Below are 24,976 nucleotides of genomic sequence, written 5' to 3'. Positions count from 1 at the left end.
ACATAGGTCAGACTGGTTACTCTCTAGGCAAAAAAGCACTTACTCTTTTAGGCAAAGAGAATTTAGGTGCCACACTCAAGTTATCAGTTGCTATTAAAGACATGGAGAAAAAAATCAGAAAAGAAATTGAATTTTTTTTCCCCAACTGGATGTCATGCAGGAACCTGTCAGGGACATGCAGATACCATGACAGTAACTCTCAAGTAAGCTAATATATTAAAGGCTAAGAATATACTTTTGGCTACGGATTTCTAAGCACAAGCATACATCAAAAGACCAGTAACTAAAAAACTAAATATGTCAACATCATTGTATTAGTCATTGTCTTTATTATGTTTCACAACTGCATCATCATTGAACAATGGTATCACAATCTTTGAAGTGTAATAGTTTAGACAAAAATATAAAGGAAAACTGAGCTGCATGAAAGCATCAGTGCCAATAGTGCACATATGATACCAATCAGAGTGTTTCAGAGGGTTACAGCTAATGTGCGGAAGAAGAGAGAAACCCCTGTCTCCATTTTTTAATTTAAGAGTGAGAGGAATGTACCAATAATATTTAGTTCACATTTACCTTGTTTCCAGAAAATCCAACAAACTCCAGTAATCTCAGAATCCGTGCGGGAAACATGGACAATGTCTATAGAAAGAAATGCAAGAGTTATGCAGTAATAGACTTTCTGCCTCTCAGCTACCAGCTGCCTCCTACAATTTTTCCAAACACAAGAAATAATCACTAAAATTACTAAAAACATCTTTATATGTCTGAAGATTTCTTGAGTAAATGTATACACCTGCTATATTTTACATATGATTTAAACAGAAGTATCTGTTTAATATAGGGGCCCTGTGTCTCCAGGATTCCCTGCGTAGAAATATGTTTACATAGCACATGCTTAGTAACTCTAGTACTCCTTCGACGTTTCAGAAATACTGGGTGCATACCACACAGTACATACTTGTTCTTAGTGCAGTAAATCTAACATCTGGGCACGTGCCAGACTCACACAAAGTAATGCAAGCACGGGGAAGCACCAGGCGCTTTCTGCAGCCCATCACCTGAACAACCATGTCACTCCTCACCATCTCTGGGTCAACACCTCTGACATACCAGGAACCACCCTGCACTATTTGCTTTCTGACCAGAATACAAGCAACAACAGCCAACAGTGGCCTGAAGAGCACCCAAGGCCCCATTCATGCACCCTGCCCCACCAACTGCCCTGCTAACAGCCAAGTCCCTGGTTGCTTCCCAAGTGCCGTTTAAACAGTAAATGGAAGTCAACAAGCACAGGCAACTGCTGCTTCTGTGCAAGGCTTCTCCTGGCTCCCATCCCAGTGGGTCCCTTCTCATGAGACTATAACACCTTCCCCTCCAAATGCCTCCCAAGCATTGGTCACTTGGCTAATGAACACCCTTACTGGAAGCTGGGCACAGGCACTCAGCTATATTCTCAAAGAACATGCCCTTAGCCCATGTCAGATGAGATAATTTCTCAGTTGATAATTTCCCCCTGAGGATGGGCTAGTGGGTCTGCACACACTGAGCAGTATTGCCCATGCTGCATGTAGTGTCTTTATCTCGGAAGTGTATTATTATTCGATGTTCTCAGACCAGAGACTGGGATCATGCAAGCGTCAGCGCACATACCTAATTTTAACCGTATGATTAGTAACACTGATGTCAGTGGAACTTCTCAGGTATTTAAGTGAAGAACATTTTCAGGAGGTTGTAGGACTAAAGCTCAAGAAAAGAACTGTTGGCACATACCAGATTAAATGCTCCAACTCCAAGTTTTACACCTCCCTCAAAATGAAGATGGTTCTCTCCTTTGACATAATGTGGAGACTGTATGAGACTGTCCAGCTCCCTGAAAATGCACAAGATTCTGTTACATTGTCAGCAAATAAAATGATTAATTACAATGCAGTAAGAAAGTAACCCAATTACCTTGAACTACGTAGTAGTTCAAAAAAGGCCAATTTGTCATCTCACCCAGGTGAACAACACCTACAACATTTTGTTGGATTTATCATTGCTGTCACATTACTATCAATTCAAAACTACGGAGCCCTGGAGATGAATTCCTGACAAATAGACCTAGTCAATTGGCAGCCACATTTCTGACTGAAAATGTTTCAAGAATGGCTGTTGGGAGCAACACCAACCTTTACTACTGCAAAAAGAGATGATGGGGCAGTGCAGGAGAGTTAAGTTTAAATCAGCAAATTTGATTTGAATTTCACTAATCCCTGGATTAGGTATTCCCTTTTTGTGCATATTCACTCAAAAGAACATTTTGTTATATATGGGAAGACAACTGTAATACATACTTTAAAATGGGCAGGTATATCGGAAATCACTTTTCACTTATTTTTCTGACTTTCATAGATCTCAACTTTGTAGTGTCTCTTTATTTCCCTGTGTAATCCAGCTGGATTTGAACCTGTTTTGTTTCTAAGCTTTCCATAGCTATGTGTTTTTCACACTATTGTTTTAGTTTATCTTGTTAATTACTAGGAGAAGAAAAACACTGTTTTAATGGCAATCACATATTTGTGTTCAGGCTGCCATGTTTTTATCTGCTGGTTGTTGCCAACTGATATAGGACTATCCATTGTAATTGCAGTCTTTACAAAGGGCCTGCATTTAGAGTCGCCTTCAACCCACACAAATATGGACACAGTCATCTCTCTCCCATTCAGTATACTTCTGGAGAACCTGGGCTGGATGCTGTTTTGTGTCTGCTAGACACGTGACTTTTTGTGGCTGTTCTGAGTCCAAATTTACAGTTCTAAAATAAAACAAAATATGACACATATTTAGCTTTTACTTTTTTAAATTATTCATGTAAGTCTGTACCACCATGAAAGTTTCCTGATACTTTTTATTCACTGACAATAAGCAAATGTTTCATTCTGAATTATTGTTTTATTTCATTCCATCTTTTTTACGGTGTATGGTAACCTTTCCTCCATGAAAGAGAGTTTTAAAAATTGTATCTTTGCAACATTTACTCCTCCTGTCTTTTCAGGGTTGCTGTTGTTGCAGATTATCAAGCAGTGCTGTTGACAGCAGGGAAAGGAAAGATGGCTTTTTATATCAGAAACTATGTTGTAAAAATATTGATCAAGCAAATAAAGTCTCATTTCCATATTTCATTGTTTTCTCTGTAACCTGTTGCACCACGCTCTCACCAAAACTGCAAACAGTTATTTCTTCCCACATCAAAGGTACAGCACAAAAATCGTAACTGCCAGTCTTGCATACAAACTTTATCTTTGTTAAAATACATGTTTTAGTAATACACAAGTTGTTATTAGCATTCTTTTGAAGAAGACCACCTAGGAGCTACTAGATTTGTAACACTTTGTTTTTACATATACTAGAGCTGATCTTAATTTATTGAGGCACAACTGAGTATGCTTCCCATGGTGTACATTTTAATGTAATTTTTAGAATTTACTACTGCACTTCAAAACCTTTTGCACACGTTGAAAGTAGCTCTCCGTAACTTCCTGGATGAAAAGAAATCAGCTTAAGCAGATGTTTTTGGCTTATAGACACTAAGTAACGGGCATATTGTGAGTTCAGATAAGCAACCCTGTTTATCATTTTCATTAGCATGCACATTCTCTTTAGAGTAGAACAACTGCCATACTTAACCAGATTACAAGTCCAGCTAACCAAATATTTCACTCAGACAGTGGCATATGCTTGGAAAAGCTTCCTCTAGGAACTGGCTGTTTAGGGACTTCATGACACGGAGAGACTGCATCTGTTCTACCATGCTAACTAGCCCCTATAAACCTATTTCCTGTATGTTTGTTTAATCTTTGTTTGAAGCCATTTATACTTTCCATTGCAAGCTCTTCAGTTTATTGTCTCTTAATTTTGTTTTAGTTTCATGCATTTATTATGGAATTACTTGTGCTTCAGCCACTGGTTTTGAATGTTCTAAAAAGCTGCAGCTAGATCTGTAAAGAAATGCCATTTCATATGCCTAATGACTGCAGGACTTCCAAATTATGGTATGCAGACACAATGAGCACTAAGTCATTTAGAACAGTTATTTTTTGACTTAATTTCAAGCATATAGCGTTTGAAGTAGGCAAATCTTGGGAGTTAACAGGGTTAGGGTCCACTATCTTTACAATCCAAATCAACCATAATATCAAGGTCCTTTGTTATGCAAAGGAGGAATTTTTGTGGGCCGAGAAAGACTACAGAGAGGAGGCCCATAATAAACACTGCAATAAATACAACAGTAATTAATTTGTGAATTGGACAATTTGACCAGCAGCACTTTTTACTGAAAGAGTACGCTTGATCACATCATCACTCTGACTTACCTGTATGTTTGGTAACTGTTTCGGACTTTGATGCCTCCTTTTATGAAGCTAACCATATTCTCATCCTGTTAGAAAGGAAACACATTAGCAATATGAATTTGTAAGCATTATAAAGAGCTTTTGTCTTCTAGAGATGAGCACATGGCTTGAACATAACCATCATGACACAGACAATATAAGTCTCTGAGAAACAATACATGGACGTAGGATTTCCTTTCTATATTAAAATATTTTTACTGTGTTCAGAGATATACACTTTATTTTGATGCCTTCTGTAATTAGTTTAGCCCCTGTGACCTTTGGGCCACCAAAATTTGCATTAACGAACATGGTGACTAAGCTAACGAATGGCACCTAAGGCACATGCATTTGTGGCTGTTTCAAAAAATAGCTTTCTGTCATTTGTCCTTCAGCACAGTTAAGACCTGAACATTTCCTGGCTCAGCACCAGATACAAATAACTGCCTGTCCTCAGGAGTCTACAGAATATAGTTTCACATCCCAAAAAGGAAGCAGGGTAAGTAAAGTTATACAGGATATGCTCTTTCTGGTCTGAATATTCAAGTTGCTATGAGATCCACACTAGTACGGTAATATGTTACATTACAAGCTATAACGAACTGAGAACTTACAGCAAAGTGTATCTGGGGGACCATCAGTTTACAGTTGTATCCCAAAGAGAGAACTCTTTAGTCTCATAACTTTCTGGTGGCAATTTCTTGCCTCGCTCATCATATATAATCTGTCATTCTGGTTTGTTTTGATATCTGCTATTACTTTGGGATAGGAAGACTACATATGTTTTAGCAGATGATTTTTCTGTGATGATATTTTAAGAGGTTGTATGAAGCATTATGGAGAAAATAGCATAGATTAGATGAACATTTGGTTGGTTTAGTTATTGTTAAGGAAGCAGGGCCCAAATGTGCTCATCAATATGTAAATAAAGACACAGAACCTGCCTCAAAGAGCTTTCCATCCTGCTGTTAAGTCAGGACGATAACTCAATCCAATCAAAGTTACAGTTCAACTTCTTCCAGACTGCTTTCTGTGAACTAGTATAGGAAGCCTAATGGCTCGAACTGAAGAGCCATTATCAAGAGTGATAATTGAGGACAGAAACTATGCACCATAAATGAACATGTAATTCCTGATGATATATCCCCAGAGACTTGAATCCCAATCACATGCAAACAAAATAAAAACAGAAAAATGGGATCCTGTTTTTCTTTGTTCTCTAGAAAAAGTCAGTTTTTAATTAGCAACTGGGGGGTGTACAGCTTACCTAACCATATTTAAAGGTTCAGTTGTATTTTCCTTTGAATGGAAAATGGAAAGATGAAAGAAGATGGTTTTAAAATGTTTAAATTCAGAATACTCATGATACCAACAAGAGAGATAACCAACGTGAGAATAGTCCAGCCCTTGAAAAATCCCGAGACTAGTTTTTATGGGTTTTTAACTGGATTTGGTCATTTACATTAAGCGTCAAAACTAACCCACTTTGCTGGCTGTTGGAACCAAATGCCTTTGTTTAATTTTTAAAACCAGTTCATATGTTCATGAAAAATTAAACACAGAAGAGGAAGCAAATAGACAGACATTCTTTATGCAGAAGAGGACAAGAAATTATTTTCTTACTCTTAAATCTCTCATGTATCTATAAACATTTTTTAAAACAGATACCTGTGAAAATGGTGCTTAAACCCAAGAGACACTGCCTTAAAACACTCCTTTCTTAAAGGCAGAATGGAGAAGTTCTGAAAAGCCTTGCTTCCATAACTTCAGATATCACCTAAACCATCCCCAGTGCTAGAGGCTACTCATCCCAAAGAATCCCAAAGGAATATGGAAATAGGTAGCTACACCTTGGCCATTTCAAAGTCCATCATCTTACCATAAAGTCGCTATCATCAGCACTCTAAAAACCTTCAGAAGAAGCTACTCTGACTACTGGGTTTGCTATGAAGCAATAGTTTCTAGCAGAGGGGCATGGCAGATCACTGAAAAAGGTTACATGGTTCATAAACTATCATAGGCAACATAAATCAGAGCCCATCTGGCAACTCCCAAACACTATAAAATCACCACCTGCATTTCATTCTTTATCAGCACCTTCGAGCCAAGAAGCAGAAGCCCTTTGTGAATGCAATTTTTATTATCCTCTCTGCATAGATGAAGAGGCCCACTGTCATACAGCAAGTATAGCCAAATCAAGAAGAAAAATCAGTTATCCCAACTATGACTAACAATTTAAATTACAAGCTGGAGCCCAGCTAAATATTGCTAATGTTGATCCATCAAACAAATCAAGCTTCATTAGTACAGACAGATAAAATTCAAAGAAGAGGGAGAGCTCCCTTTCTTTTAAAGACAGACAGCACTGTTTAGCAAAAAGCATGTGTGGAGTCCAATAGCTATGCAGACCATAATAGCTGTTCAAGAACAAACAAGTGAGAAAGCAGTCTTGGGAAAGCAAACACCAGCCTGACTGAAACAAAAATCTCACTTGCATTCCAGCATAGCACAGCTTCACTGACCATCTCTCTTTTTTTTAACCTGATATACCAACACACAGTACTTGAAAATTGGTGCTTACTGCAGTTAATTTCACACATCCAAAAGGGACTGGAGAAGGGCATGATAGGGGACTCAGTGCTATGTGTATTGAGATAAGCACTTTTAGATAATCATGAGGGATAACAAAACATTCTACTATCTCATCAGCAGATAGTCCAGGTAAAATGCAGATTTAATCCAGATGAAAGAGTCTTACACCATTAGGTCAAACTAGGGTCTTCTACCATTTCATTAATTTTAAGAAAAGAAACCTGTGTGGTGTGTACTTTTTTTCCTCCCAAAGAGCCACGCAGGAATCCATACCTGGAGGAATGTGAGTGCTGCTCTCTGAAGTAAACATTCAGCATAGCAAATTTCTGCATGGATTTCCTCTAGTGTCACATGGAGTGGGGAAGAAAAAAAATCAATCAGACAAAAAATAATTAAAAACCACTTAGCCCATTAATATAGCAATAAGATCACAAAACTTAAATGGAGAAAAATCTTTTTGAAATTTGCTGTAGTGTTTCAGTTCTAGACTACTGAAGTAACTCCAAACAGTAATGACACGCATTTACAGAAACTTTCCAGGAATTCTTGGATCTAGAACCCTTCTAGGCATTTCCCTACTTCTTTCTAGGTATTTCTTTACCCAGCAATTTTTTGAAATGCTGAGTCAGAAACCAACAAAAAAACTTAGTGATTTTGAATGTGGTGACACAGCAGTTGCCAAAACACTGATTCAGCAATTTTGGAAACACCAAACCACAGATTTTGTCAGTGAACTCACAATCTGCAAAAACACGTTGAGTGAACAATTCTACACAATTCAAACTGGAGCAAAAAAAAGATGAAAACATTATGCATTTCGAGATAATGTTACCTTCAGTAAAGTGTTCAAGGCTTTGTCTATGCACAAGGTTGTTGATAGAATCAGCTACTGTTGATTTCTTCCTAAATCTGCAGAAAAGTCAGTTTGGTCATTCTGAACATGAAGCATCAACAACGGAGAACGGTATCTTTCAGCTGGCCGCCCATAGAGTCACTAACGTACCTCTAGTGCTCACCAACCCTCTGTCATCTTACCACATATACAAACTTCAGCATATTCCATACAGAACTTAGTCAACATGGTCCTCCTGGGATCTGTCTTTTACCCTTCATGTGTGGAAATCTGTCTTGATGAAGGAAGGGAATAAGGGGGCTTTTTGATTTATTTTTTGTGTGTGTGTATGTGTGCATGTGCACACGTGTGTACAGAAATGGGAGCACAGTTGACTCAAAGACAGCTAGCTACAATACAACCATCACCAAAAGGGAAGATTCTGCAGTGTCTGTAAATGGTAAATAACTTCCAGACACTGCAGAACCGGGGCTACAGATAGGACAAAAATCTAACCGACAAGAAAAATCACATATTGCAGTAAACTGAAGTTTTCAAGACTAGACTGCTGAAAACCCTGTTATGTGGTCTGACCTCATAACTGACCCTCGTTTGAGCAGAAGGCTGGACTAGATGACCTCCTGATGTCCCTTCCAACCTCAGTTTTCCTATGATTTCTATGAAATTTTAACCTGTATGTCTTTCAAAACTTTCCCATGAAGGGACTATTTATTGACTGAATTGCTCCACACTTACTTTTGACACGTGGCTTGAGCTTCCTTCATTGTGTTTCCTGCATTCAGTATGTCCTGAGGATCAAATGTCATCATAGCTTGCATTTCCAATATGGTGGCATAAGTCAGTGCATGATACATACTATCTTTAGTTCTGCAAGAAAACATAAGATGCAAAGTACAGCTGATTATATTATTACTTTTAAAAAACAAATACAAATCCAGTTCCAGAAACTCGTCGGTCTGATGGGAACTGGGTCTAAATAAACTAGAAATCAAACACAAGTGATATGCAAAATAATCAAGAAATGCTAATACATTGAGATTTGTACAGGAAATCATGTCTACAGCTTCAGTTTCAATAACTGTGCTAACATGTTCCAATTCTGAGCCAAGGGTAGGTATTTAACATACATAACTGATCTGATCTCTGAATTCTCTCAGTGCCAGGAGGCACACAAGGCGCGAACATCGTTCTTCCACTTCGATCGGTCCGCGGCTGCGTGCTCTGGAATCAAGGGCCACAGTGCAGTCTTCCGTCGGTTTTCCCCTCAGGACACAACCGATCCAGCTCCATCTCCTCCTCCTCACTTCGTTACCGATTTTCTCCGTCCCCGCCATTTCTGATGCTCATCGTTTCTGCAACTTTTTTTTTTTTCTTTTTTCTGGGAGGAGGTAGTTGGCCTCCTGCCCAACCCCCATGACTTGGAGGGCCAGTGGTTTTTCTGTCAGGGTGGCCTTCCCTTAGGCTGCGTTGGTTCGCGGCACCTTCTTCAATTTTATCCGGTGCTCCCTCCAGAGAGGGACCCCCTATCCACCACCCAGGGGACGCGCCTTCTAGCCGTGCAGCCCCAGCCAAAGGTAACATACATAACAAAGCACAGGAATTAACCATGTTGCTCACCATTCAGGGACTACAGAATCATGTTTTATTTTTAATCGAGTATCTAATGAATACTACAACACGTGACACAAATCCAGATATTCTTCTTCTATTTTGGGACAGCTACTCAGGACAGACTCAAGGAGATAAGTAACACAATACTATAACCATGGCCAAAGTAGAATCTTCTTCAAACAGATCTTCCCACCAGAAGCATTCCAGTCTACACCAAACATTACAGCTTTTTCTTCCTCTCCCTTTCTGCCAACCTTCCACCACAATTTGTTCAACTTAAATATTCTTCTGTGGGATTTCAGATGGCACCTCTTTTGCAGAAAGCCAAAAACTTTGGCATTAGTACAAGCAAAACAATTAACTCCTACCTGCAGCCATTGCCAGCATCTTTCCTCTGGCAGGAAGCAGGGTTTATATATTGCACACATTTACAGCATTCAGCCAGTACCTATGTATGGTATAATCCTCTGCAAATGAATCAAAATATCTTCAGGCCTAGAGGTCCAATAAAGGTGACTTGGGAAATATGTTGAAGGGCAAACTCAGCTGGATTTCTGCCACAGAAACTCTCTGTAGACCTTGCTAATCCACCCCTGACAAATAGCACAACTAGCACAAAAGACAAATACTGCTAAAGAGCAACAATTGCTATTTCTATTGTTTATACTTTTAGAATGGATCAGATAGTTCTTTATGGCAGGGAATATTCAAAAATACTTGCAGTCAAACAAGGATATAATTTCAACAAAATCTCCACCCTCAGTACACCTATTCTCAATACGTGTACTTCAGGTGTTTGTTTCTCAAAATGAGCTACTTCATTTTCTTTTTCTGTCAAGGAGAACGTGGTGTGCCAGCAATGCACCCTTGCTGCAAATAGAGCTAATGGTATCTTGGGCTGCATTAGGAGTGCTGCTGCCAGCAGGTCGAGGGAGGTGATCCTTCCCCTCTGCTCAGCACTGGTGAGGCCACACGTGGAGTCCTGTGTCCAGTTCGGGGCCCCTCAGTGCATGGACATACTCGAGAAAGTCCAATGAAGAGCGATGAGGATGATTAAGGGACTGGAACACTTCTGCTATGAGGAAAGGCTGAGAGAGCTGGGGCTGTTCTGCCTGGAGAAGAGAAAGCTTAGGGGGTTCCTATAACGTACAGAAATACCTGAAGGGAGGGCGCAAAGAGGAGGGAGCCAGGCTCTTTTCATTGGTGCCTAGTGACAGGACCAGAGGCAATGGGCACAAACTGAAACACAGGAGGCTCTGTCTGAACATCAGGAAACACTTTTTTACTATCAGTGTGACCAAGCACTGGCACAGGTTGTCCAGAGAGCTTGTAGAGTCTGTATCCTTGGAGATATTCAAAAGCCATCTGGACATGGTCCTGGGCAACCGTGTCTAGGTGGTCCCACTTGAGCAGGTGACCTCCAGAGGTCCCTTCCAACCTCAACCACTCTGATTCAGTGGTTTTGTTTTAAGGGGAAAAGTCAAACTTTAAAGACACCTCAATCCATTTAATTTCCATTTTTCCCCTTGAAATACACTTGCCTCCCCAGGTTTTGATATCTGGATTGAATTGAAAGATGATTTTAAGGATAACTTAAGATAGTCCTACATTAATCAATGATCTAATAATGCACTGCGGTGACCTGGATCCCTTTAAGTTTTCTAACAATTCATACATTATTACGCATTAATTGTTTTGCTTGATGGAGTAAAACACCCTTAAGTATCCTCAGGAGTCCCTGATGTTTGGTTAGTGCTTTCCAGAGCCAAAAAATAACCTTGTCTACATCTAAAGTAACTCCCTCTCAATGACATTGTGCAATAAAATCACCAAAGAAAAATCCAAGTCATGATACGATCCTAACTTTCTTTGTATATAGAGTTTTTGAGATCTAGGGATTAAAATAATACCTAGCGCTGGCACAGACAGCATTACACAGATATCTGGTGCTTCCCTTGCCAACCTTCATAATGACAATGAAGGGCTACTTTTTCGAATACACACGGCACAGAGCAGGCTGGCTGTACTGAAGAAATTTGCAGTGTACATCTTTAAATCCCACTGCAGGCTGTGTTTTGTGGCTGTCCTTAATTCCTACTTGCCCTCACCATGTCCACAGGTTACCCAACAAGCTGTTCTAACCAACCTCTAAACCAACCTAGCATAAAAACCATTTTGGGAAATCACCTACTGCTATGCGTACTATGAGCCCCAGACTATGCTAACATCCATTTCATCTCCAACTGTGAGTAAGAAGAACAGACGGATAATGGAGAAATTAGTTTAAAATCCAGTGGAGTCAGGACAGCTCTGTCTTGGCCTCCTGCAACACGATTCTTTCAGCAGACTGATAATGCAAAGTAGAAAAAAAAATGAACATACTATAAAATGTCAGCCTGATGAAGTGTTCCTGTTCATTTGATTATTCATCAGCCTCAGTGGGCGCAGAGAAATACACTTCATCTTGTATTTATTAAAATAAAACCCTTCCAAAGGTTCAGATTCAAAGCACAGGGAAGGCACTAAAATCATCCCCGTCCAAAATTTTAGAAATTTGCTTTCAAAATTAAAGGAGATCAATATTAAATGCACTGCGCTAAAAGGAAAATTGATACTTTTCACATATACATGGTGAAGAGGGATTTCCCTCTCCAGTAATTTGCTTCTAATACCAAATCACTCCTGCCCTAATCAATGGTTTCATCTATTTTGCTTCTAATATTTAAAGGAAATAATAATTAATGTTTATCATTAGTCAACTGGTATTTATCAACTCTCAAATTTACTCTTTTTTTTTTTTTCAGGGGCTGGGAGGCGGGTAGAAATGCAACCACATGTAACAGTTATCTATGCTATTTATACTAACCATACAATTAAAGTTACCGGTTACATCCTGGCATATTGCCAGAAGTTTTAAGGTCTGCATTTTATATGGATGGATACAGAATGAAACTTGATAGCTTTTTTTTTTTCTTTCTTCTTTTGATTCCTCAGCAGCACTTTCCCCAGGACACTGTTGGAGTTAACAAGCCTTTATGACATAAATATAACTAATATTCTGATTAATGACTTATCCCAGTAGTTGGTATCACATGGCTGAATAAGAGGATTATAAGTAATATCTTTAGGCACTTATGGAGTTATGCCACATGCCTGTTCTCCAAGTACGGTGCAATCATTATCATCTTGTAGTGCTGCCCTTTCTTGAGAGCTGTTGGAGAACACTTTTATTCCTGCCTGAAAACAAGTACCTAAGGGAGGATGGTGACAGCTCTCCCCTCCAGCTGGAGTATGAAAATCAAAAAGCTTGGCTTGTTTTGACCTCAAAATTAACCCCGGGGCTAATATTTTTTGTGAAAAACACAGTGCCCAAAATCTTTTTGTGGATCCTTTTACAATAAACCAGCAGGCAGGACATGCATCACCAGGTTACAGAAACCTCATATTCAAGTCCATGACCTGATTTAGTATCAAGATGCTTCTAACAAGTGAAACAAATCCAACAGCACAGAGTGACAAAGGCCCTCCACAGGCCAGTCAACAGTCCATTCATCCAGGTGCACCCAAGAGACTGAGGCCCAAATCGAAACTGCATCAGGAGAATGTGGTGACATAGGGCCTGAAGACTTTCCTCATCTTTGATCAGAAGTTCCACCCAATGTCCAAACAACCTGCTAGACTTACTGCATGGGCTTCTGTAGAAACTCTCTGTTTTGATAAACTGACATTTTCCAATAAAAACCTGTTTCCTATGAAAACTCCCCACTAGCATGAAGGTTACAACTAGGAAGGACCATTCTAATCAGCCACCAGCCTGGTTCTCTAGTTACCACAAGCTGCCAGAATGGTCTAAATCTGGTCTAAGCCACAAAGATGAAGTTCAACAAGAGTACCCTGGAGCCTTTTTGATCTAAGCCATTCTCCAAAAATTCAGAATCTTGTAAGTTCTTTCAGCTAGGAGGTGAAACTAAAGATTAAGTCAGGTTTTGGCAGCAATGTATTTATTTACAAAGACTACGAAAGTTGTGTTCTTCCAGACTCCACGCATAAAATGATTAAAAAAGCCATAGAAATAATGATGTTCTTCATGTTCTTGACATTCTTTACCATAAATAGCTAACTCGAGCTTTCTGCAGAGCTGCGCACCATCTTTATCCAAACACTGTCTAGAGCTTCACTCTGCCTCCATGCGCTTCTCCATACTCTTTCACCACTCTCAGTTTGACAACCACACACCTTCTTTGTTAGATCAGTTCCCAGAGAAAGCTCCTGCACCCCACTGAACAACCTCATGTTTGTTTTTGTTCTACAAGGGCAAGGACATTTCACCACACCATGAAGACAGCCATTACAAAAGGCTTCCATTCCTTAGTAACCTCTTTAAACTTTTTAAAGATCAGAATATACAAGATAACATTTGACATTGTAAATTGGGTTTATATTAAAAATTCCAGTGACAGTAAATAGATACCACAGAACTACACTATTCCAAGTAACTAGCAGAACAGTAACGCAATCTCTTCACACCTACCTGAGATACTCCCACATCAAAGGATTGAATTTACCTTTCAAACACAGTTATTCTAGAATTAACATTCCACCAAACAACACCAAGTGCTTTTTGGAAACTATTTTCAGAATAAGGTCAACTGCCCAGAATGAATTGTTCTCATATTGTTCTTATAATAGTGCAAGCAGTAACACAGCTGTGTTGCAGCTCATCCAATGATCCAGATTACGGTGTGTCATGAATTTATCTGTATTATTTACCATTCTCCCAAGTGATTTGACGTCAGCAAACTATCAGGTGATTATGTCACGCTTTCCTTCAGGATACTTATTAAAATATTAAACATTTGTCTCGGGGAAGGAAAGCAGACATCCCACCGGAATCACCTATTTAATTTATGATTATCTGTTTGCAATTACATGAGGGCTAAAATCTGGTCAGCTTTTAATCGATTTACTGTATGTATCTTGGGGTTGAGGAGGAAGATGAGATTTTTTTCCCCACTCCAGGGACTAAACATTTTCAGTGTTACTCATTGTCACAGTTAACAGGTTACATATTGAAAATCACTGCTGTGTTTGGTGACTGAATTTAAGGAATTTCTTAAGAGTTCTTAGACTTAGCGTGAATACTCCATATAAAAGATTAATTTAATTAAACTTACTGCAGAAACCACAAGATAACTGGAGCCCACTATTGTACAACGATTGTTAATGATAATAAGGAAAACTGCCTCTAAAACCTAAAAGGTAGCTGAGGAAACAAGAAAAGTTACGTAACATGAAGCAAAAATGCCAGATGAATTTTTTTATGCAACATGATCTCTTCTTTATGATGGACTTGCTTTTCTAACAGGAAAAAAAAACCTTTACCTCAACACAAGCCTAGACACGATCCTCAGATATTTATTTTTAAGCTGCTAGGAAAGATCTTCTGATTTTAACTCTTATACATTGCCAAATCTGCTCTCAGTTACACATGGTACAAATCAGTTGAAAATACACTATTGTGGAAGCCAAATGTGAGTAATTTAGTGAATCTGCAATAATGTAATACAGAGCAGAGGATGTCCTACAACATAAGTGGTAAAGCTGCAAAATCTATGGTATGAAATTCTTTACAAGCATGTAAAAACTGAAAAGTATTTCTTTAAACAAAGATAGTATGTTTATGGACTGTGAAAACCAATTTCAAATCTCAGCACGCTAAAAGGCAACAGTGAGGAACTGATGACTCCTAAAGAAAATACTCAGTATTACCACATGTGCCCACTCTACAGCTCTTGTCATTCCCTGAAGAGATGGAGTGTGTCCATAATGGATATCATCTGTGGGGAAATTTAGCATTCTGTTTCTCCACTACACTCGCAAAAATCCTAAGTCTGTATTTCCCTCACTGCCAAAGGCAACAGCAATAAGGGCCCCCTCATAACAACAGGCTAACATGAAAAATCAGTTTCAAAATGGTTTTGCAGTTTGGAATACAGTCAGGTACAAAAACAGAGTAACAGCTCATGAAATATATTCTGCAGGGCCCAACAAAAGTTGAATGAAAACCATATGCAATAGAAGAAAAATGGATTTACAGGGAAAAAAAAAAAAAAAAAAAAAAGAAAACCAACAAACCACAGCCTCACTAGCTTTTGCAGTGTTTTGGAAACCCTCGTCAATAAAATATCTCCCTATTTCATGCTAAGCACTGAGTAAGCATTTCCAGATGGGCACAGGGGCTTTACTGTCAGAATTTAATGAAAACACAGTTATTCTTCCTACCATTTTTATGATATCTTCTGGTGATATATAAACACAAAGCAACACTGCTGTGAATAAAACCAGTATTATTAATACATTTGAGCCTACAATTTATCATGAATGTCTTTCAGAGAGTGTACTTACATGGTTAAGCTACAGATTCTGGCATCAAAGACTGAGGCTGATACCTCAGTAAAGCAGATATGTAGTATTCACTGTAGTTACCCCGATGCAGATCAAACACACACTACTGCATTACCTATGAATTTCACTTGTTTCGTATTCCAGTGGCCTGAAAGAAGGCATGATGTAATCTGCTGATGGCTCAAAAATAAATAGAGCAAACTGGGGGAAAAAAATGTGAACTAACCACAGACTTCAACAAGCCAAGAGCACAGGTAACTTCAGGACAGGGTGTGAAAAATCACAGACATTGTAAAGACACAACAATTTTTAGAAGCTGTTTTATGACCTCACTGCTTGCAGCTGGGCCACTCATTACATGCTGGGCTGCAATGTAATTAGGAAACAGAGTGCATGACCACAACACTGAATTGCAAAATAAGCTGTGAGAAAGTTTCTGCAAGTAGTTATGTAAAAAACAGAAAAAAAAGAATCCATACCTAAAGTAATGTGTCCCAAACCTGGCAACTCATGGTCAGTTGCTCATTTAGACACAAAACTATAAATTCTCAAATTCTCACAGTATGCAGAAAAATATCGGAAAAGAGAAAAAAAAAAAAGTGACAGAGGATGGTTTTTATTCTTCCAGGAGCAAGAATCTCACATACTGTACTACAGCTGAGGGGTTACTTCTTTGGAGAACAATTCTGTACTTTTTGTAGTTACCTTTGATCAATCTTGTTATTTACTCACCTGAGCGTAAAGCACTTATTCCATCTTCCCCAAAACTTAACACATTAACTTTCCACCCCCTTCTGAAAAAAAAACATGCAGTCTTATCAACTATTAATAGAGAACTAGCTGTCTAGTCAATTCTCCTGAAAGACAGTGATGCAAAGAAAATTAAACAGAGGAAAACCAGTAAAAGTAATCAACTTACTTTGCTTGTAAAGAAGCCAAAGCATCCGAGAACTTGTTGTTAAGAAATAAATCCAGAGCTGCCATACACTCATGCAATGCCATGTTGAGGTCTGATGTAGGTGACCTGCCAGAAGAAGAGAGAATAAACTTGGCACATCTGTTCTCCTTCTACCAGTGCATTAATGCTACATTTGAACTCCTCATCTTCAGTTCTAGCCTTATTCCCATGTATAATCTGCTATTCCATTTCTAGTGATTGCAAGAAATGAGTGTCTTCCATTATATTTGTGGGTTTTTTTTTTTAAACTATGCTCTTACTCTGTGATGTGTGGAAAGCAATTTAAGTTTTGTACTTTCGGAAAATAAGATAAACTGCATGTGCTGTAAATACGACCCTGGACATGCAGAATTTACCATGTGGGAGTGTGGCAATTTTATGAGCTCAGGTATCAGGAACACAGAAGCACTGAGTGACAATGCACATTTGACTGTAAGGCTGACCGAGACTACAGGCTAGTAACATTATGATCATGTTGTAACTTTAAGGATGAGGCATTGCCAAACTGCATCAGACTATTATATCGACTGCTGCTGGAACACCTGCTTTAGTTCAGCTCACGTTCAGTATGGTTCCTGACCAGTAGACCACTACAGACTTGCAGGTGGGCTAAAATTTCACATTGTCCATGCTCCTGGGAACATGACTGTCCCTAAGAAGTGCTATTGCACTCAAACAAAAAAACCTGCTGCTGCATCTCAAAGTCAGAAGATTATCTCAGTGGCTTACTCTGGCTGTACTTTTCTTCTTTACAACATTCAGATGTCAGCCTGACCTGTCACAAGGGTTCTCTGCTGGTCTTTGGGTTACTGGCAACAGGATAATACAGACCAGCTGAGTAAGTTTGGCCCAAGTTCACCACCACCAGAACTGCCGGACAAAAAAAAATCCACAGAAGAAACAATAAGGCCTTGCACTAACAAAGTTAAGGTAACCTGGCCAATGCTAGGACAGTTGAAACATCTGTATCTAATGATCAAAGAGCTATACCATACTAATATGTTGTATACAAGCCTGTACAAAAAAGTTCCCCCAACAAAATACAAACAAATCCTCATCATGTTCCTGACTCCAAACAGCTCAAACTGATGTGATCTGTCTTGTGACTTAGAAACTGTGTTACTTCCTTAAAAAATGGCACAACACATAGCCTGCTGAAAGGAAAAACAGAAAGCAAAGTCCTGGTATCATCTTAAGAAAAAGACAGGGGAGCACAGAACAAACAGATAGCATCAGTAATAACCACTGACTGCAGCGGCGGCTTGGTTTTGTTTTTAAGAATAATGACTGCAAAGAAACAAAGAGCATAATTATATACATATGAAAAACAGGATTATAAATTTGAGAGAAACATTATATGATACTGTTCATAGTGGCTGTTGTTATCACACTTCAGATACACTGCAAATCCTTCTGCACCCAAGAGACTCTCCAAGTGCTTTGCAAACATTGATTAACCAAGTGTTGGCATCCGTCTCATACAATATGCAATATCATGTCTGCCTAACTATTCTGAGCCTTACTTACTGTAATAATTAAAACTTTGCCAATTATTGTTTACATGTATTACAATTCTTACCTGCTTTTCTAAAACCTGAACCAAACAGCACATTTAACGCTATATAAAACATATTCTCATCTGTTTTAAAATATTTAGACTAGTAACATTTTACCTGGCATTTTTGTTTGTTTGTTTCTTGTCATGCAGGAGAATTACCCCATTCAATACAAATAGAGCTTTTCAAAACATTCCTTTGAAACAGAAAGATGACAAAGAAAAAAACACTGTTGAAGCTCAAAGCACAAATAAGGCGTATCAATTACTTGGCATCTTTTCTGGAGTAAGAATTATTAACACAGTGCCACCCCCAGCAGCAGCAAAAATACAAGTTGCACACTTCCCTCATGCTCCAAGGAAACCTGACATTTGATGTAGTTCCCAAGTAAATGGTTTAAGACCTGAACACAATACACACCTTACATAAATGCTACAAATCATCATTTGTTCCTGTTAACAATAGGGAAGAAATACTTTAAACTAGAGAGTGCTAAGCATTTTAGCAAACTGATTAGTCATGCTTCAGCGGGCTGCAGATTCTCTCCTGGTTTCAACAGCAAGATCAGAACCGCCTCTAAGCCAAATGGAAAATGCTGTGCGCTGCTACTTACCTTTCTGCTAAATCTCTTGTGTTTTCTGACATAGTCATTTGTATGCCCACTCAGCATTTAGGCACGAACATCCAGCAGCAGCAGCAGCAGCACTCGGTGCTACTTAACCAGCTCTGAGTGACAGTCACACTGCGAGCGCAGCGCAGGGCAGGGCAGGGTCTGCCTGCCTGCCTGCCTGCCTGCGATACTGTACTCTTTGATTGGTCATTATGGATGATACGATGAGAGTTATGAGCATTGCTAATTCACTTACAGCATACTAAAAATGAGCGATTTGGAAGGCGGTCCACGACACGTGAAGTTCATGTATCACTGGATACTTACTACTAATGTAGAAGGTGCTGGCAGCTGCCAGCATATCTTTGATCTACAGACCTGTCTGAAATTAGTGGCAGCATCAGCTATCTTGCATTCAGTACAAACTACACAGAAGTCAAATATCCCTGTAATTACACATCTGAAACAACAAAAATTACTGCGTGCGGCAGTGGACCACATCAGAAACCCATGAACCAGAACGGAGAGTCAAATGAGGCCAGCTGACATGCAGGAGAATTGAGGCATTAACTGCTGCAAATGTGAGAAGCAGACAGGCAAAAGAGACGAGAAAGTATTTCTCCCCAGCAAGGATTCTCTGCAAAACAGGCTTCAATCCACCAGCCAAACTGCTGCTTATTGTTGGTTCCTATAAATTCAGGAGGTAGTGAGACTTTACACATTCCTTGTAAAAATCTCTCTTTAATGTAATGAAAATGACATGGGTTGGCGTAAACAATTTGATTGGTGGAGTGAGCTCATTTGGCCGATTTTACCCAGAATAAAATAGTGTGTGCTCCCAAACTGCTTTGCTGGCACATCAGCAGTACTGGTCCTGTATGTAAGAAGGGTGGCTACTGGCAGCAAGAACAGTCATCTCTCATTATGACAGCTGGACTGTAGAAATTGATCAGCTACAATTTAATTATCTAAGTTAGTTTCTCCAAGAGCATCTAATGTTAAAAATTATACATTTCTTTTCTCCTATATCCGGTCTTATTTGTTAAGATTACACAAAGCAGTACCAATACTGAAGATATCAAGGGCTGAAGGAAGACCCAAAAATGATAAACAAGCGAAGGATAATTTCAGGAAGACACTCTGAAGGCATTAACGTACCTGATTAAATCTCTTGCTGTTTTTATGACATCCTGTACAGGAAAAGCCTGGGCTGCATTTGGTATAAAAATTATTGTACTAGATCCAAAGGCTGCCCTGCCCTGTTAATGACTCCATTACTTGTTGTAACAGCACCATGTACCTGGGCCACAGCAAGAGATAAAAGACATTACTATTTTTTTTTCCCTAGTTGGGAATAACTACTGCTTACAACTTAAGATTAACTGGGCTGCTTCCATGGCAGGATCATGAGCTACTCTGAAAGGATTATTCATCATTTGCACTAGCTGTTTATACAATTTCTAATTGATACTGTATTTCTCCAAACAGTCTTTAAAGTTCTGTATGGTGAAGGCTCTGACTGTTTCTGCCAAGTTCTTCAAGACTTGAGTTGGCAGGTTTTTATTTGAATAGCACTTCCCTGGTAACAATTACACGCTCAGACAGCCTTCAGCATGCAGCCTCTCTTCCCTCACATATATTAACGTTTTCTTTTAACTAAAGAAAACAAATATAAAAAATTAAGATCTGAAATATTTCCAAGTTTAGGCTATTTCCCTCTTGGTTTTAGAAGCTTCTTTCCTTTTTTGCTGTTTGGTGGCAGGTCTTCCAAGGATAGTCATATGGTTCTCATTGTGGTTTTATTATTTATGAAATCATCATTCTCTGCCCTGGGGACCATCACTGGGGGCGCTTCACAAATCATAATTACAGTGTATCCTCTGAATTAAGGTAAGACCTGATCTCCTTACTCCACTGTACCCCCATCGTCTCTGGTCGGAAGCGCAATTACTGGGGACATCCTAGGCAATGCCCTTTTTACTTAAACATCAAATCCGTTTTATGCCAACAGCAATATTGAACAAAATAAATACTCAGAACTAAGCAAAATTAAATTTCTGAATATTAATGAAAAGTAAAGCACTTTCAAAAGTAAAGAATCATGATGTTTTCCATGGGCAAAAGCGGGAGAGAAGCCTTTTTGAGCATGGGAGTTACCGTATTTCTGCATAAATTCTATTTCACTGTGTGCATGATATTGACTGGTTTCTTACTATAAATTTGCAGCACATATGCTTTATGATTTGTCATTGGGTTTTATGGATTTCATTAATAAAAAGGATCTTGAACCTTGTATTCTGCAAAGTGCTGAGCTACTGACTCATTTTACCTCAGTAATTATCAGAACTTTGCAAAACAAGGTTAAGTCTAAAGTTTGCGACTTTATAGTAATGCTTTTAATAGTAGTTCAAGAGCTCCTTCAGTATTGTGAAACACTGAAAGCAAGTTAAATCAGTCATATCCTAAAATATGGATGCATTTCTCTGCCAAATCTACATTATCTGCATAAGTCAGTTGAGGTAGTGTGCACGGGTAACTTAATTTGGAGGAAGAGAATAAAATACAAAGAGTCAAGCACAATTGAGCTAAACCAGTACTTGATGAGAAACCACCACAGAGAAGACCAAATGCTGGTTACTCAGTAGTTGACTCTTCTCTCCATTATCAGGAGACTCTTGGAGGAGGGAGAAGTGGAAGCACACTGTGTTTTCCCAAATATAGACTAGTCCTAAACACGTTAACCAAGTGAGATGAAAGATCAAAGGAAAGCATCTAATGGAAAGATTATATCCCCATTCCAAAGAAATTTCACAGCAACATCTCTGTAATCATACTAGGGACCTTCTATCTCAGGGGCTTCAACAGCACCGGCGCAATTGGTCTCAGTAATGACTGCTTTCATCTTATTCAGAAACATCAACAAAGCCACTCTAGTGAACACCAACCTGGGTTCTGGCTTGATTGCTGCCATAGCGCTCCCTGTACTGCGCAGCTGGCTTCTGCTCCCGCTGTCCCCCTGAAACATTTCTTCTGCCACACAACAGAAACTGTTTGGCACCCAGACTTACTACATTGAAGGCAAGGAGAACATAGCTCTTCAGCTGAAGGGTTGTAAATTCAGCTTAAAGTTTCCTGTTAAGTAATTTTGAAGTATTTGCTCTTGATTTTATTTTATATTTAACAATTTGGACTATATGGTATTGTGGCTTCCTTTATATCAAGGGCTCTCTGTGTAACATACAGTTTCAATTTTTGTATGATAATGCTAATCTTATGCTATTAAAAGGCAGCACAAACACTCATAGCACTGGTAGAAAGGACTGGGTTGCACCAACACATATTTCTGCAGCTGTTTTAAGCTACCTGCATCAACAGCGCACACACTTGGCAGCACACCTTACTACTACGATGGCGGAAAGCTCACTATGTACACAGGAACAGTAATTAGCATTACATTCTCTCTGTCTTTACAAAAAGATTTAGAGAGGGCTGCTTCTAGCCATGTGGTCAGAAAAAAAAAGTAATAAATTCTTAAACAACATCTTTATAGCATATGAAATGGAACTGAAAAGAGATTAGTCTCACATGCCCAAAGCGGCTTCATTTTTTCTAAAGAGGAAGGAGCAGTAAAACCATATTGCTCCCTACAAACACTGTGCCACTTGGGCTACCAAAGCTTCATCAGTGCTAACACTTCAAACCATTCACAGATGTGAGGAACACCCCAAAGCACATTTCAAAGGTCCGTGTTTCAGTTCTTAACAATAAAACATCTAAGACACCTCCAGCATACGAACACAACCTGGCTTGCTGATCCACAGGCCACCATGTGTGGTAGGTACTGTCGCTGACACCCGGGTGTCCTTTTCATTGCATGTTTTCAAAAATATCACGACTGAATACAGACATTCTTGCCAGGACACCGCTTTCTGTTCTCATAATGCTGGATAATCACAGAGACGTTACGAGATACCAGGATACACCTGGGGTTACTTTCCTTAGCCTTTTCAAGTTTGCCCGGTCATTCCTGAATTGATGACTACTACTTTTCTAAATAGACCACTGCTTTCAGCAACGCTGCGTTACTAATGTTCTGAGTCTGAGACCGAAAAAATGTCTACATTCAAAGAAAACAAAAAGCACATCACTTGGGAAGAATTCTTTTCCTCTTTTGCAAACATTTCCAAAACCACGAGATCAGAAATAATCTCGGATAAACAGCTCTCTCATTACCATGAAAAGGAGAACCAGTAAGCAGTTCTCACAATAATTTGTTACTATTCAGTTTTCAGACAATACAGGAATTTCTTCATAATTCAAAAGCAAGTAAGTTAATGCAAGAAAATGAATTCTACTGTATCCTTTCCTGTTCTATGTGCCAAGCTAGTAATACCTCAGCATTTATCTTTTTGTATTCTTGAACACGTTTCTGGCCTGTGACTAAGACTCCTTGGTGCTGCAGAAATGCCATTACTTCTAACAACAACAAAGCAATTGAAAGGTTTCAATATTCACATTCTCCAAATATTCTGTATAGAGACACAACAGTGATCCAATTCTGGTATTCAGCAGGTCTTAGTATTTCAAGTTGTACATGTAGTATGACAGAGTTTATTTTTGAGGTTAACTCAGCTCTGAAACCACCAAGTTGTTGATGCCTCGGCAATGCCAAAGGTCTTCTGTTAAAGATACTCTAGCTTTCAGCCTTTTTGTTTCAGCGAAAGCTCACAAAACAAAGGGTTGTGGCAAAGCAGTCAAGTGGGCAGAACAAAGTCCAGGGAATCAGTAGACTTGTGTTCTGCCCTTAGTTCTACCACTGTTTAATTTGAACCAAGCAGGATCTAGGTTGCACTACATTCACAGTTCTCATCCTGTATTTGAATGGGCAAACAACGCAATAAATTCATTAAGGTAGGTTTGTTCAGACAAATAAAAAGTATTGGTGCCATTTTTGCAGCTCCCTTTCCGTGTTGTACTGCCATGACTGCTCACAGAGGGCTAAATGCACCATTGTGGGTGATTATTCCCAGTTAGTAGAACTGCTTGCATCAGAGAATGGGGGGGGGGGGGGGGGGGGGAAGTATATACAATACAGTCTGGCAAATTACAAATTATCAACCCAAGCATCCTGGAACTGCAATAACCAATTGGAATGCACACAGAAAAAATTAGCTCACACAGGGTCAAAATTAAAAGAAAGCAAATACATTCAGCATTAAAGAAATTTACAGGGATGCTGTAATTAAGAGTAAATTTTCATCATAAATCAGTCTGTGTTGATGCTTAGCAAGCTTTAACAGCTTTTCTTTTTCAATTCAAATACTCTACAGTCTTTGTCACTTTGAAGGACAGATGTGATTCATATAATGCCTTTTTGTGTTTTTAAGAGTCTTAAGGTCTTTAGACAACCTTACAATACCCATTTGCTCTTTTCTCGAAGTCCTCTAACTTCTCACAGCTTTACTGCCTCTGGTCAACCTGCACTTCTGACACAGTTATTCTCAATTTTTGAAGGTTTAATCCTGTTCCTATTAAAACTAATGAGAAACCAACAAGAACTGCACCAGACCATTGTCTTGCAATGGTGTTGAGCCCATTTAGGTACCCAGCAAACTAACAAAAAAAGCATTAAGCAAAATACAAGCTCATGTCTGCCACGTTCATGGTAAGAAGCCAGACAAAATCTGTGAGATTTGTTTTTGTAAGGACTGCAAGATCAAGGTAGAGGTCTGTATTATTTCTGAAATAAGATTCCGTGAGAATTCAGGGAGGGATGTTATGCTATTGTCCCTTTTGGTTGGATTCTCCATTACTTAGCAACAATAAAGACTGACTGGTAGGTCACAAAATAGTTACCTATGCATCCTACTTCAGCGTTTTGTAAAGTCTGGTTTCTACTTTTTTATGCTGACTTACACCTCACTACTTTCAGACTTCAGTGTGGTGACAAACATGGAAGGGATGAAATACACATTTTGTCCCAAAAGGCATTTTCCTGCAGTACTTAATCTAAGATGA

The 24,976-nt window shown here is 39.0% G+C and overlaps 1 protein-coding gene across 1 annotated transcript in view; it reads right to left on the bottom strand.

Moving 5' to 3' along the window:
* The window catches only part of TTC39A (tetratricopeptide repeat domain 39A), a 37,073-nt gene extending 20,219 nt beyond the window's left edge, over positions 1-16,854 (bottom strand). Inside the window, exons 1-7 of the mRNA XM_082314710.1 lie at positions 16,754-16,854; positions 8,554-8,685; positions 7,798-7,874; positions 7,239-7,306; positions 4,356-4,420; positions 1,774-1,873; positions 577-642 (exon numbers count right to left, since the gene is read on the bottom strand). Of these exons, the coding sequence (XP_082170836.1) occupies positions 577-642; positions 1,774-1,873; positions 4,356-4,420; positions 7,239-7,306; positions 7,798-7,874; positions 8,554-8,685; positions 16,754-16,836 (591 nt within the window). The 5' untranslated portion in view covers positions 16,837-16,854. The remainder of the gene's footprint in view (positions 1-576; positions 643-1,773; positions 1,874-4,355; positions 4,421-7,238; positions 7,307-7,797; positions 7,875-8,553; positions 8,686-16,753) is intronic.
* Between the last annotated feature and the right edge of the window lie 8,122 nt (positions 16,855-24,976).

Source organism: Platalea leucorodia, assembly GCF_965183815.1.
Source record: "Platalea leucorodia genome assembly, chromosome: 5".
Classification (NCBI taxonomy): domain Eukaryota; kingdom Metazoa; phylum Chordata; class Aves; order Pelecaniformes; family Threskiornithidae; genus Platalea; species Platalea leucorodia.
Note: the sequence above shows the minus strand (reverse complement) of the source record. Positions and strands in the feature narration are given on the sequence as shown.